General features: G+C 41.8%; 1 protein-coding gene across 1 annotated transcript; it reads right to left on the bottom strand.

Moving 5' to 3' along the window:
• Window positions 1–3,145: 3,145 nt before the first annotated feature.
• LOC139474441 (acidic phospholipase A2-like) lies at window positions 3,146–14,183 on the bottom strand. Its single transcript, XM_071257464.1, has 5 exons — window positions 14,046–14,183; window positions 10,297–10,361; window positions 6,921–7,104; window positions 6,428–6,537; window positions 3,146–3,979 (listed from the first exon to the last, which is right to left on the bottom strand). Exons 2-5 carry the CDS (start codon window positions 10,355–10,357, stop codon window positions 3,828–3,830), a joined length of 507 nt encoding a protein of 168 aa, XP_071113565.1. The 5' UTR covers window positions 10,358–10,361; window positions 14,046–14,183; the 3' UTR covers window positions 3,146–3,827.
• Between the last annotated feature and the right edge of the window lie 1,755 nt (window positions 14,184–15,938).

A 15,938-nucleotide genomic window follows, 5' to 3' on the forward strand; every position in this document is an offset into this window, starting at 1 on the left:
CAACAAACATCCTTCTGATAATACAATTATCCTCGTTTTCTGTCTCTGTCCAATCTGTGTCTCCTGTTTAGAAATATACATAACATCGGGCAATATGATGAATAAGAATTATTATCTAATTATAAAAACATGATTACATACTATGCATAAGTTCAACTGGACTGGTCTCGATTATTAATAGCTGGATATTGCTGACTGCGCATCAAAACTCTCACTCACTCACTCACTCACTCACTCACTCACGCATGGAGCGATGGAGACTAGCAGAAACTGATCAAGGACCCTGGGAATCATCTTAACACGATATATCAACAGATCTCACATAACAGCCGACATAACCTATACACATATTACAGAACGCGCGGAATCCCGTGCCCAGTACCCAATACTAAATCTTGCACCAGAAATGTGTGATGTGACTGGTGTAATTATGTTGGAACACACACACACACACAAACACACACACACACACACACACACACACACACACACACACACACACACACACACACACACTTCCAGCAGTTCTTCAGTAACCAATGTTTGCCGTAAAAGTCGACTATGCTTTGGCCAGGCTTTTTTTTTTTAGGATTACGGATTTTTTTCAGCCCAAAGCCCCTCGTAACAAGTGGGGGGAATGGAAATGAAATGGAAATCTGATTTTATTTTTTTACATTTTCTCAAAAATTAGAGTCGGCGGGTCCGTAATCCGAAAAATATAAAACGCCTGGCCTCACCGGAAGAGGCGGCTAACTAGATCGACTGATCAGGCTCGCTGATTTGGTTGATCGTATCTCAATTCCATGGATCGATGCTCATGATATCAATCACTGGATTGTGTGGTCCATACTCGATTATTTACAGGCCGCTGTCATATAGTTGGAATATTGCTGAGTGCGGCGTTAATCAACCAACCAACCTTCATCAACGAAACGAAAGACTTGAATCGAATTTGAACCACCTTCGTTAGGACGGTCAAAGCATGAGCAAGGTAACATGTAGAACGAAGCGGTAGTAAAATATCTACATCTACAGGGAAGTGGAACACCGCCGTGAGAAAAGCAAGCCTCTCGGCCAATAAAGATGCGCGCCAGAGTATGTGTTGCAACTGCCGTCTCGGATCGGTCAATCTCCGTCTGATGAATTCTGGGTTGCTGTGAAAAGTTATTTCAAGAGAAAGACTTAAAGCATGGAATTAGTATCTCATACTTGTCGGATATGTGAAATGTTTTAACACTGCTTAACGATTTATAAAAAAAGTGGGACTGTTTTGTTTTGTTTTTATCTCCTGTCCTGTTGTATTCATACTATCGACCACTCGTTTCCCTGGTCGAGGCCTCATAATTGTTATACATGATGACTAAACCAACGTGAACACCATCTAGGCACGAACAGTGACATCCTACGGCATAGCTGCACATGCGCAATGTACCTATCCAAGATTGTGCCTATTACGTCTTTAGCTTGAAATGATTACGAAACCGTGGAAGTAAAAATACACCTTGGTCCCCAACCTCAACCTAGGCTGATCGTAATAGGCGACTTAATGGAATGGGTGGTCAGGTCAGGCTCGGGGATTTGGCTGATGACTTTTCATCGCCCCCCGACAGCGTGAGACGTTACTCAGATCATCAGTGAGTGGATTGTCTGGTCCAGCCTCGATTCTTTACAGGCCGTCGCCACATAGCTGAAATATTGCTTTACCACCTTATTGAAACCCTCGAATCCATTCACCAAGTTGTTTGATTGTTGTTTAACCCCGCACTTAGCAATATTCTCGCTATATGACGACGTTCTGTAAATAACTGGGTCTGGACCAGACAATCCAGGGATCGACATCATGAGCTTCGATCTACGCAATTGCGGTACGATGACATGCATCAATCAAGTCACCGAGCCTGACCACCCGATCCCGTTAGTGCTCGTTTATACAAGCATGGGTTATTTAAGATTCTAGCCCGGATCTTCACGGGGCCATTCACCAAGAACATGGCCATGACGATACATTATTCTTGCCCCTGTCAAAGGATCAGTGTGCACGCGAATTTCTCTTTCAGCTCCCAGGGGTATTCAATCCAAGTTGCCTATGATGCAGTAGAAGGTGAACAATCACGCAGCCATCTCATCCTACCGGGTACCCACTCACTGCTGGGTGAACAGAGCCATCTTTCGAACAAAGTCACTTGCCAAAGGAGACGCTACGTGTTACATGTGTTTGAATGTGGGGCAGGACCGAAGCCCTACAACCTCTCAGGAGTCATATTTGCTGAACAGAGTGAACAAGTGCGAACAGAGAGTGAGTGAGGTGAGGTGAGGTGAGGTGAGGTGAGGTGAGGTGAGGTGAGTCGACCAGTCCTTGTTTTAGCCCCTTAATGCCGAGCGTCAAACAGGGTAACAACAAGTACCATCTTTTAACGTTTTTTGGTATGGCGCGGTCGGGGATCGAACCCCGGACCTTCCGCTCTCCGAGCGGACGCTCTACCTCTAGGCCACGGAGGCGGTCAGTGAGTGAGTTAGTAATTGTGAGTGAGTAAGCAAGAGTGAGTTAGTGAGTTTGATTTTACGCCGCTTTTTTCAAAATTCGATTTAATGAGTTTCCACGCGATAACGATAGCTTTCTCCTGTGCTATACAGATGTACACATGTCCCCTCGGAATCTATGCTCGCAGTGTCAGCGATGTCATGCATCTGGTGAGTCTTGTTCGGTGACATGGCTGACTGTAAACGTTTTACCCCGACGACGTAAGACGTTGCTCATAATATCAATCACTTGATCGTCTTGTCCAGTTCTGATTATTTATAAGCCGTCGTCACATAGATTGACTATAGTTCGAGTGCGGCGTTAAACAACACACACTCATATACTTACAAAATTCAGCAATGGGTTCGGTGTGACAATATTCCAGGATATTTACGTTGGAGGGAATAAGGACGACCTTCACACATTACATATACTTATACCCAAGGCAGGAATCAACCCCAGCGAATGCTCCTTCCTTACACGAGAGTTCAGGATAACCAGAGTTATGTCCCTTATACCATGCCCGTTCACACACTTCATCAATCATAAAGTAAAATTGTTGCTCATGCGAGCAATCACTAGTTTGCTTGGTCCACATAAAACAATCCAAACGTACGTTTTCTGACGTATTTTTATTGACACATTTTGTACTTTGAATCAGTTGCGAAAATCCCAAAAGAGCAAAACAAACAACTGCTAATATTTATGTGTGTATCAGAACTCTAGATTTTATATTTGCACAAAAACATTCTAACTTAAATTAGAACTCACCGTTTAGTTTTCTGCCCTATATTTGACTAAGGATACTGAATGTAATTTTCGTTAAAATTTAACAAAAAAAACATATGCCAGTTGATAAATGATTTATACTGTTTCCCCATTTCCTACCACTGTGCCAAGCGAGTCACCCCTCACCCCGTAAGAAGGAGACACAAAACAAGATGAAACACATCAAAAATAAAATAACACATGAAAAAGTAACGACTAAATTAAAAATAAGATATTCTGTTAAATTATTTCAGACGATTTATCGTTTTGCAGATCACACAACATTGAAGAAACCCAATCTCGAACACTGAATGTTAATAATTGATAATAATAATAACCAACAGTAACAACTTACTGCATTCAAAAACTTGTAAAATACAATGTATAATTAAGATGATAAAAATCTTATTCTCACAAATTGCATTATTGTTGCATTACCGGTTTACATAATATTGCCATTTCAAAGTGTGTCGGTAAGAGTCGGCTGTTCTCGGCAAAACCGAAATATACAGAAACCTGCCGACCACTGTCGAAAGAATCAATCGTCGGGGTCGTTGTCTACTCGATGGTTGCATAGTTGGCGGTTGTAGCGTTGATAGTAGCCGTGGAAGTCCGCCTCGCCCAGACACTCGGCCAGCCGCAGATCACACCGACAGGTCGTGTAGGCGCAAGCGTTGTGAACTGGCGAATCTGAAAACAGATTTGCTCTTTACTGACCCGACAGTTACAAGTATGTTATTTTACATCAAACACATCCCTCCTTTCTCAAACTTAAAACACATCCATCCTTTCTCAAACTTAAAACACATCCCTCCTTTCTCAAACTTAAAACACATTCCTCCTTTCTCAAACTTAAAACACATCCCTCCTTTCTCAAACTTAAAACACATCCCTCCTTTCTCAAACTTAAAACACATCCCTCCTTTCTCAAACTTAAAACACATCCATCCTTTCTAAAACTTAAAACACATCCCTCCTTTCTAAAACTTAAAACACATTCCTTCTTTCTCAAACTTAAAACACATCCCTCCTTTCTCAAACTAAAAACACATCCCTCCTTTCTCAAACTTAAAACACATCCCTCCTTTCTCAAACTAAAAACACATCCCTCCTTTCTGAAACTTAAAACACATCCCCCCTTTTCTCAAACTTAAAACCCATTCCTCCTTTCTCAAACTTAAACCCATTCCTTCTTTCTCAAACTTAAAACACATCCCTCCTTTCTCAAACTTAAAACACATCCCTCCTTTCTCAAACTTAAAACACATCCATCATTTCTCAAACTTAAAACACATCCATCATTTCTAAAACTTAAAACACATCCCTCCTTTCTAAAACTTAAGATTTCGGTTTAAGGTGATGTAGGCATGTAAAACTGACAACCAGTAGTCCATTTATGAGGTGAGGTGAAATGGGGTTTAACGCCGCGTCCAAGATTATTGCACTTTTATAGCGACAATTGTTGAAACACAACATCCACAACGCGTTTTAGATGGTCTCTCCACTCTCTTACCGCGAATAGCTGCAATATTACTGGTGCGGCTTCAAGCAATATGTATTCACTCACGCACTGTCTACTCTGAAACAAGTCCCTATTTCCAGAGTTTGAAGCTGACAGATGTTAATTCTTCACGTATCCATGTCTCCGTTCCTTGCTTAAATGTCACACCCTTGTCAAAAGGTGTTACCTGTGCAAGTACAGCACGTCACGCTGCGTCAGCAATTTTAGTGGCTACAGACGGCTACAACAAAGCGAATCCAGACTGATATTTTGATACAAAAGTTGGACAGTTATATAAAAAAAAACCACAACGACGGTGTTGCCACGGCATTTCAGTGTCACTCGATGATGACCCTAGGTTTGTCATCACCACACCATGATCGTAGGCTTCATCAAAGTGGTAAACGTCTAACATTCAGGTCCCCCTTCCACATCAAGATGATACCGGCTGTGACATAACTCAAAACTGTAGCAAGCGGCCTTAAAACAAACTCACTCACGGTGTGGCGCTAATGCCCAAAATACATACTGGGTTTGGTGAACATTGTTTGTCCAGGTGAAGCAGTTTGACCTTCGGTCTACACACATTGACGTCAACGTTACCGTCGTGGAATGTGGCCTGCATGGCGGTGAAGGGTCAACTGCCTTTGATTGACATTACCGTCGCTTACTGGAATTCCTGTTCACACGTCTGGGTCATCCTGAGATCGTTGGAGGCCGCCACAGTGGTGTGTGGTTTTAGTTAAAGTGGTGGCTGACAATCCGCCCGTCTCTATGTATAGGCACGAGTCTTGAGCCCGCCAATAATGTGAGTGAGTGAATGAGTGAGTTGGGTAACGCCGCTTGGATACCTGTACAGCGGCAGTTTGATCGTACAACACCGACAACGACTCACCTGTACAACGGCAGTTTGATCCGTCACATTGTGCAACATCGACAACGACTCACCAGTACAGCGGCAGTTTGATCCGTCACATTGTACAACACCGACAAAGATTCACCAGTACAGCGGCAGTTTGATCCGTCACATTGTATAACACCGACAACAACTCCCCTGTACAACGGCAGTTTGATCCGTCCCATTGTACAACACAGACAACGACTCACCACTACAGCGGCAGTTTGATCCGTCACATTGTACAACACCGACAACGACTCACCTGTACAACGGAAGTTTGATCCGTCACATTATACAACACCGACAACGACTTACCTGTACAGCGGCAGTTTGATCCGTCACATTGTACAACACCGACAACGACGCACCTGTACAGCGGCAGTTTGATCCGTCATATGGTACAACACCGACAACGACTCACCAGTACAGCGGCAGTTTGATCCGTCACATTATACAACACCGACAACGACGCACCTGTACAGCGGCAGTTTGATCCGTCACATGGTACAACACCGAAAACGACGCACCTGTACAGCGGCAGTTTGATCCGTCACATTGTACAACACAAACAACGACTCACCTGTACAGCGGCAGTTTGATCCGTCACATTGTACAACCCCGACAACGACTCACCTGTACAGCGGCAGTTTGATCCGTCACATTGTACAACACCGACAACGACTCACCTGTACAGCGGCAGTTTGATCCGTCACATTGTACAACACCGACAACGACGCACCTGTACAGCGGCAGTTTGATCCGTCACATTGTACTCCGTATCCAACCCACTGGGGGTAAAACCAGAAACAGGACACCTCCCCGTAGCAGTTGTCGTGCTTCCGGCAGCATCTGACAGTAACAACAATACAACATTCTATGGAGCTTCCTCTAGCCTAGTGGTTAAAGCGTTCGCTCGTCAAGCCGAAGACTTGGGTTAGATTCATGCTGAGGACATGGGAACTGATATATGCTACTTTCCTTAGAACTGCATTCGTTCCTTTGACACCAATACGTATTAAACTTTAGGGCCCCTCATAAACAGCAAATGATTCCTTTTTATTAACCATGTAATTTAATTTACGCCACTAAAACAGCCTCAAGTTATTGAGACTGCAAAGATTATTTAAGAAAGCTGGGTTTCCAATTAAAGCCGGCACATTATACAGCCCAAAGTGTGTGGGTGTTTATTAGGAGAACTACAGTATACCAGCAGGGTTAGTTGTTGAACTCACGTATCAACATCGTCTAACGGTTTCCTTCCTTGGTTCCCGAGGCCACAGAAACACCCGTATCCATTGTACTCAAGGCAGCTCCGATTGGTGTGGAGCGTGATCAGGCCGCACATTTGGAGGATTGTCCTTTTTTGGATTGAATGAGACTTGGCTCTGTCTACGGGGCCGCAGTTTACATGGGATACTGAAATAAAAAGATGCGTGTTCAGGTGTGTAATATGTCAGTTCACCGTTAAAAGAGGACCATGTTGAATGGTTGTGTTCATAGTGAATAGTGACAAAAGGCATAAATATTGTTTCCTTTCTAAAATTAATACATGTATTGCGTTCTCTCAGAATGAAGGCGGTTTGACAGCAGTCTGTATTTAGTGTAGTCAGCTCGCTGACTTGGTTGATGTATCCCAAATTGCGTAGATCGATGCTTATGATGCCAATGACTGGATTGTCTGGTCCAGACTCGATTACTTACAGACCGTAGTCATATAGCTTGAATATTAAATGCGGCTTAAACGACAAACAACCATACAAAGAAATCTCTGGTTTCGTTTTCAAAAATGTTTAAGGTTTATGAATCCTTTACTCGATACCTAGGTTATCTAAAGGCTTCACTGCACTTAACAATTCGGATCGCGACCTGGTCAGGGGTGGAGGCGAGGTTAAATAGGGTTTGACGTCGCGTTCAGGATCATTGCACTTATACAGCCACGTGCATCCGCGTTTGTGTGTGTTGGTCCAGATTTATGCCGGTTTTATAGTGCCATCCTACTGAGATATTATGCGGAAAATAAATATATTGATACCCCATTCACCCACAGTGTCCTGACTCCTAGTAGACCAGTGCTTGTTTTATCCCCTTCAGGCAGGGTAACAACAAGTACCACCTTTTAACGTCATTTGGTATGTCGCGGCCAGGGGATCGAACCACCGACCTTCCGCTCTCCAGGCAGACGCACTATCCCCTAGACCACGGAGGCGGTCCGGTCAGTGATCGAGGGATTGTTACTTTTCAAGTGCACTGTATGTGCAACGGGACTCTGTAGTCTCCGCTGGGGCGATGGGGTAGCCTAGTGGTTAAAGCGTCAAAATTGATAGAAAACACTGTTCGATTGAGCGGAGGTTAATGTGTGCTATGTGATTCATTGACTCGTAAAAAGCGTGCGGCCTTTTGCTTCGGGACGGGGTATATGGGATTTATTGTTCCGCTGAGAATTCCACGTGAAGCTTCTTTCCTTCGTGGTGGGGTATAAGGGATTTATTCTCCCTCTCAGAAATGTATTTCCCTCGCAGGCGGGATACAGGGTATTTTATCAAGATCAAGTGGACCAATCAGATTTCGTCTTTCTGACATAAAGGTGTGATAAAGGGTTTTGTCGCTTTTATTTATGTCGTCACGCCGAGGACCCAGGTTCGATTCCCCACATGGGTACAATGTGTGAAACACATTTCTGGTGTCCCCCGCCGTGATATTGCTGGTATATTGCTAAAAGCGGCGTAAAACCATACTCACTCACTCACTTTAATTTCCTATGTTAAAGTATGGAATACAACATTAAAGATGGCTTTACGGACAGAAGCTGGACATTGGGCACTATGTCAGTGGCACTATTTCCAATGTTAAAAGATCTCAGGTTTGTGTGTATTGATGAACGAATTAAGGACATCATCTTTCGCAAACACATTAGCCAGGTTTTGAACCTGAGGACTAAAGTGTGAAACGGTGCAGGGTTAATCGTGAATCATAGCACTGTTTTGTGACCGGAGGCGTTAACAAGCATCATTGAAATTATTCGTAATTTTGGGATTGACTTCAACGAGAGGAGAAAATTATTTATTTTTGGGAAAGTATTCAATGTACTGCATCAGCTAACTAAAGCGTTCACTCAGATAGACGGAAGTTGCTGTAAAACCAGTTTAAGCTATTAACTCTGAGAGTCATCGGATCGAGCGAAACGGATGCTGCAGACCAATCAGTGTAAATAACTCCTTATGAGGAGGCGTGAAGCCTTCAAGAATATCTTAAACAAATTTACTGGTAATTACGTTCTTGAAACTATTCATTGAATGTAACCTAAGAACGGCACAGAAATATCTGATATAAACTTATATCCGACAATGATTCAGATTCATTTAATCATTTGATTAATTCTAATTTTACTGCATACAATGAAACGGCCAACTTGTCAACAGCCTTACAACGGCTCTTCATTTGAGTATACGTGTGTTTTCTCGTGTCTCCTATTTTTCAAAAACATGAATGACGTATTGATTGAATTGACAAATGCGATATTCAATTACCTACATACAACAAATCAGGAGATTTAGATAGTATTTAAAACCAACATATACCCGGGAAAAGTGTAGCTGGCGATAAACATTGTGTATAAAAACATGTGCAACCGAAAGCAAATCAGGTGGAGAATAGGTAACACTCAAGACATCCACTGTTACTGCAGATCAGGCCAAACATTATTAACTAAAATGCATTTAAGCCTATTCATTTGCCATGCATTAATTTACATGCACGCTATATAAAACGCATCCAGTGAAGCTGCAGATCAGGTCAAACATTATTAACTTACATGCATTTAAGCGTATCTATTGGACATGCATTAATTTACACACGCGCTATATAAAACGCATCCAGTCAAACGGCAGATCAGGCCAAACATTACTAACTAACATGTATATAAGCGTATCCATTGGCCATGCATTAATTTACACACACGCTATATAAAACGTATCCAGTCAAACTGCAGATCAGGCCAAACATTACTAACTAACATGCATATAAGCGTATCCATTTACACACACGCTATATAAAACGCATTCATTGGAGCTGCAGATCAGGCCAAACATTAATAACTGACATACATGTAAATATATCCACGGGCATGAAGATCATGTCAAGTATTAATTTTCACACAAGCCAAATGCACTCAGGCAGGTTGGGACATAAACTGCCGGGCAATAGAAAGTATACATCGATGTTTGATGGTTGCTGAAAATAGAACAAGAAATGGATATTCGAAGTGATGTATTTGATACGGACCTCATAGTCGAGTTTCGGGCCTTAAGTTCGCAGTGTTTGGGCGACTGTTTTCAGCGTTTTGATGACGTATGTTTTTGTCAAATCCACTTTTCAAGTGTATACTCTCTTTTTCTCGGCAGTTTAAATTAACGGAGTATAGCCCAATAAAACGCACCCAGTGGACCGTCAGGTCAACATTATGATTGACACACATGTAAACGTAGCACATGACCTGAGGATACAGGACAGTAAGGCACACATGCATACACGACAACCATGGCCGCCATTCAGAAGGTACAACCAGACAGAAGCACATGACATGCCATTGATGGACGAGAGGTTACTTACCCACAAGGAAGGACACCATCGCGACAAGGGCGGCCATTGCTATTCCTCGAGTGTACTCCATGACTCTGTAGTGTACAGATGAAGATTCAGATGGCAATGCACATACAAGTGGTATGATGGTGCACTGATGGAATAACATCACTTAACACACATCGGTGATGTCACTCTATTGTTTGAGTGAAACCTTTTTTTCCACGAATGGCCCCCTGGTTGTTAATTACTCCTCCCTATCCATGATATTGGAGATGTATGATACGCACCTTTAAAAGCGTGTTACAAATGCAGAAATGTTTCAGGGGAGCAGACCAAATTTTTCATTAATACAAGACTTATCTATGACGTCACTCTATTTTATAATACGTGATTGGGGTTTTACGCCGCTTTTAACAGTATTCCAGTTGTATCATATATGTCAGCTTATTGTGGAGGGAAAGCCTGACGTGATGCGGGTCTTATACGTTTACCGTATACGTTTGGTGAAACCAAGGACCACGGGTATGGTGCTGACAAATCGAGAAACATAATCGGGTCAAACCGGGATTCGAACCCACAACCATAGGTTTTTATCGGGCTCAAGGGACATACAGCCCGAACAGCGAATTGCGCCGCCTTAGACGACTGAGCCACCCATGGCCTCCTATTGTTTAATGGTTTACTGACGTGCTTTGGTTTTTTTGGTTGTTTTTTTCTTGTTTAACGCCACCCTCAGCAATATTTCGGCTATATGACGGCCGTCCATAAAAATCGAGTCTAGACCAGACAATCCAGTGATTTATAATGTGAGCAACGATCTACGCAAATGGGATACGATGACATGACCAACCAAATCAGCGAGCCTGACCACCCTATCCCGTTAGCTGCCTCTTACGACAAGCATAGTGGCCTCTTCAGGGATCTTCACGGGTCTATACACGTACATATGGTAAACACACAAAACTTTCTTCTGTAGAGTACAATACGTTAAGTATCTTGCATACAGTGAATCCAGTACACGGACCCCTAAATGTAACCATGGGGGTCAGTGCTCTCTGTCACCAAAGTGACCATATGCTAGGATTAACCCTACATCATTTACTGAGTATGAACCTCTTAAAGAAGGCAAATACTAACAGACTGGCGCACTCACGACATTATCTTAACGTACCAGTCAGTCTGTGAACGTGGAGTGGGAGCCAGTTAAAGTAACTGAACTATGCATACAACTTAACGTGTGTACATTAATTGTAAAGACGTGCTCAACAGTGGTGGTCCTGGATGCAGAAATTGGGATGAGGCTAGGCTGGTTCCACTGTATCCCCTTTCATACTAGGAGTCCCGTAAAAATCCGGGTTAGAATAGGTCTTCAGCAACCCATGCCTGTCGTAAGAGGTGACAAACAGGAGCCTTTGGTCACTTGGTTGATTCATGTCATCGAATCCCAATTGCGTAGATCGATGATCATGATGTCAATCACTAGATTGTCTGTTCCAGACTAGATTAATTACAGACCGCCGACATATAGCTGGAATATTGGTGAGTGCGGCGTGAAACAACAAACGAACAAACAAACAAAAACGAACAAACAAGTAATACTAAGAATATCAGTGCAGATGCGTACTTTTCCAGACACTAATATGGCAGGAATCGACCGTAGCGTATCTTCCTACTGGCAAGATATCAAATATGTGCCCAACCAACCAACAACCCCCCCCCCCCCCCCCCCCTGCCCCGCGGACGTCTGTATCAAACTGTAATGATGTGATATGATCTAGCATGCCTGCGGCTTGGATTATTTCGTGTCATGGAGTGTTTCTTTCGCTGAACATTTACTATATACTATACGTGATTTGTTAACGTTAACATCATGCAAATTGGGGTCAGAAGCATCTATGTATACCGATTTCTAATCTTTAGGAAACATTTCAAAGTTCTCTGTTTTAGGCGTGAATCAACTAAAATGTATTCATCAAGTCAACATTGAATTCATTGATGACATATTATCACTCGCTAATTTCGATATATGTCTGAGTATCTTCCCACGACCAATACCTGACCAAACATATATGTTTTGGGTCTCGTTAGACGATGCCTTTGGAAATTCAAGATAATGAAACTAGTGAGAGATAATCGATTCTCTTGAATCTGAATCAGAGTTTCTGTTAACACGTGTCACGTTCATCCATCACATGCCTGGCCATACGTGATGGGGTCATTCACACCAGCATCAACTCCCTCGTTCACCTCTCAGCAATAAACGCAGTTTTACAGTTGGTGGCAGTTTTACAACGAGGGTGAAGATATTCCATCCTTGTGTTCTGTGGTATACATCAGTTGCATAACGCCATCCTACTATATCTGTTCTATATCTGGGATATACTAGTATGTAATTCAGATAAGTGCTTCAGAAGTTTGTATATTTATTATTAGGTTTGGAAAGTTTATGAATGATTTTTGTTTATTTGTTGTTTAACGCTGCACTCAACAATATCCCAGCTATATGACGGCGGGTTTATACATGAAGGTGGACATAACTGACATACGGTGGTGATAGGTATGTTATAGTTTACATGTTATATATGTTATATACATTTTGTACTGAATCTATCGACCGTTTTGTTGAGAATAGGGCAACGATTCTACCAATCATTAGTGAAGGTGATGAGGAATGTCTAAAACCACTGCAAGAACAATTATATATTCTCTTTTTTAAATGTCGAATTTGTCAATATCTAAGTACAGGATACACGTCTTTCAGTTATATAATTTAACTTCCTGTTATGAAATGGTCACTTAAATTGACATCAAATGAAACTCGTGATTAATCTATCAGTTCGGCAAAGGTGATGTTCACAAGAAACTCGTGATTAATCTATCAGTTCGGCAAAGGTGATGTTCAAAAGAAACTCGTGATTAATCTATCAGTTCGGCAAAGGTGATGTTCACAAGTAAGTCCAGTAAGTAATAAAACTTTAACTTTCTTGACATCGATTATGAACTATATTCGGACAATGAAACTTAAGAATGGGTCAAAATACATCACATCTTAAATATGAAATCCAAGCAAATACATACAAGTACATAATTTCCAAGTTGCACAGATAAGTTCATCTTGACGCATATATCACAAAGGAATGTTTAAAGAGTACAACGGTGTTTGATTTCAGCTATCACTGCTGTTTCAATCTGTTTTCTGCTAATAAAGACAGGGCTGAGGGTTATATACAAGCAACTTCAGCTCTTGTTTCCCAGGAAGCACTAATCCTGATTCATGTAGCCTTTTTCAGGTGCTGATGCTCTTAACCAGAACATTGAATAGCCTCTCTTACAGACTCCAGAGCATACAGAACAAGCACCCCATTAAATTCTCATCACCATCTAGGTTCCCTGTTCACACCACTTTTATACTCTGAAATTAAGAGACGTGAAGGTTTCTTAAATACTCGTAGGTTTCCCTTGAAGAAGGATTGTTACTTAACCTTGCAAACAAATTCTTGTCAGGGCTATATGTTAGTAAAGAACATTGATGAACCATTGCAGTCACGTTTCTCTGTTTCATACATGGTGACCATACACGAACACAACCACGAGTAAAGCTACCGGAGGAACTTTCATGTTCCTCTCCTAAAACCACGCACGTTACGGTTGACATGAAATAGGAACACACAACACAGATGTAAAGCAGACAATTCTCAATAATCCTGGTTACCTAATCCTGCCGTCCAAGACAAAAATCTAGTGATGAGAAGAAGAAGACGACAGTGGGTACATACCTGTGTTACCGGGACGGTTGTTTCGCCAAGCAAGGCTGAGAGGAGGGTATTGCCGCTAATTAGGGTTAAATGAAGTTCTTCTAATATGTATTGGTACGAGACGGGAGGCGGGAATTGGGCTGCACCAAATCCCCACTCCTGGTTGTTGCGTTTTGGCGATGCACTCGTGTGAAAACATCCAGTGATTGTCTTGGTTTCGTATTGATACAGGAAAGGTTGATAAAACATTGTTTAGGGGACATCTGAAATACATTATTGCGGGAACTGACAGAAATGTTCATATTAATAATACCTGGAAGTTAAATGTAAATTAGATTGGACTTCTAAACACGAAACGATAGCTAAATATGTCTGAACGTGTAATCTAATGTCCCTAACTTGTGTTAAACAGTAGCTGATGTAAACATGTTTAAAAAATAGATTTCCATAAAGCTTTGTAAAATGTCTTGTCTTCGCATATGTTTAACCATATGTGATTGACGTTGCAGGTAATTAAAAACTGGGAATTGTGTATAATTACACAATCGATTTAAATATATAACCAGATAAAAGCATGATATATATATTGCCCCAAAAGGTTGTACTTATTTCGGCTATAACTAGTCTTCAATTATCAGCGTTTTTGCACGATGTGGAGGGGTCGGGTGGCCTAGTGGTTAAAGCGTTCGCTCGTTACGCCAAAGACCCGAGTTCAGTTCCCGACATGGGTACAATGTGTGAAGCCCATTTCTGGTGTTCCCCGCCGTGATATTGCTAGAATATTGCTAAAAGCGGCGTAAAACCATACTCACTCACTGTTGCATGATGTTGCGGTGTGATTCATTCAACGTATAATCATTATACAGCATCTTGTTTTATTAGGTTTAATGACGTTCAAATTTAGGTATTAACATATACATTTTTTATTTAAAATACCACACTATTATACGAATATAATGTTTACAAAACTTAAATGAGGTATAAAACGCAACAGTCGTTACCAAAGTTCGGTATATGCTTCATATGAATCAGATTATTAACCTAATTTAATCACAAAAAACGTCGTCCAAACGCAGCATCTACAATCAAAACTTGGTTATCGTTAAGCGTGTGACGTCAGGTGTGTCTAGCACAGTAGGGATCGATTAGAAAACATGTGAAAACACCATTTTCCTCGGCAAATTAACCCAATCGCTGTGTCGGCCCATGAGTGCACGGTGTGCTTGAGGATGCGAGGAAACGGGATAGCATATCGCCTGTGTATTTTCATAAGAGGTTAAAACGGAGGCTGGTTTTACGAAACGCAGGGATATGAAAATACCAGATTGTACAATTTCCTCGCGGAATTTAATGAGTATCCCAGACTTCCCGTTGTTGATGAAGATAGGCTTTATGACGTCACGGCACAGTACATTGACCTAGTAACTTTCGGTCTTATGTACTGCTATTCCTATATTGACAGTGAAGGTATATTGACATTGTAGGGTATATTGATAGTGTAGGGTATACTGACAGTGTAGATTATATTGACAGTGTAGAGTCTATTGACAGTGAAGCGTATATTGACAGTGTAGGGTATATTGATAGTGTAGGATATATTGACAGTGTAGAGTGTATTGACAGAGTAGAGTGTATTGACAGTGTAGGGTATATTGACAATGTAGTGAGTGTCAGTGAGTATGGTTTTACACCGCTTTTAGCAATATTCACGCAATATCACAGCGGGGAACACCAGAAATGGGCTTCACACACTATACCCATGTCGGGAATCGAACCCGGGTCTTCGGCGTGACGAGCAAACGCTTCAACCACCAGGCTGCCCTATCGCCCCTTGACAGTGTAGGGTATATTGACAATGTCGAGTATATTGACAGTGTAGAGTATATAGACAGTGTATAGTATATGACCAGTGTA

Source organism: Haliotis cracherodii, unplaced genomic scaffold (assembly GCF_022045235.1).
Source record: "Haliotis cracherodii isolate W230 unplaced genomic scaffold, xgHalCrac1.p SCAF_3, whole genome shotgun sequence".
In the NCBI taxonomy this organism is placed as follows: Eukaryota; Metazoa; Mollusca; class Gastropoda; order Lepetellida; family Haliotidae; genus Haliotis; species Haliotis cracherodii.

Excerpts from the sequence above, each read along its gene's own strand:
- LOC139474441 (XM_071257464.1), bottom strand. The coding sequence starts at position 10,357 with ATGGAGTACACTCGAGGAATAGCAATGGCCGCCCTTGTCGCGATGGTG. Across the intron at positions 6,538-6,920 it reads CCGTTAGACGATGTTGATAC|ATGCTGCCGGAAGCACGACA; the intron begins GTGAGTTCAACA and ends TGTTACTGTCAG. Across the intron at positions 3,980-6,427 it reads ATCAAACTGCCGCTGTACAG|ATTCGCCAGTTCACAACGCT; the intron begins GTGCGTCGTTGT and ends ATCTGTTTTCAG.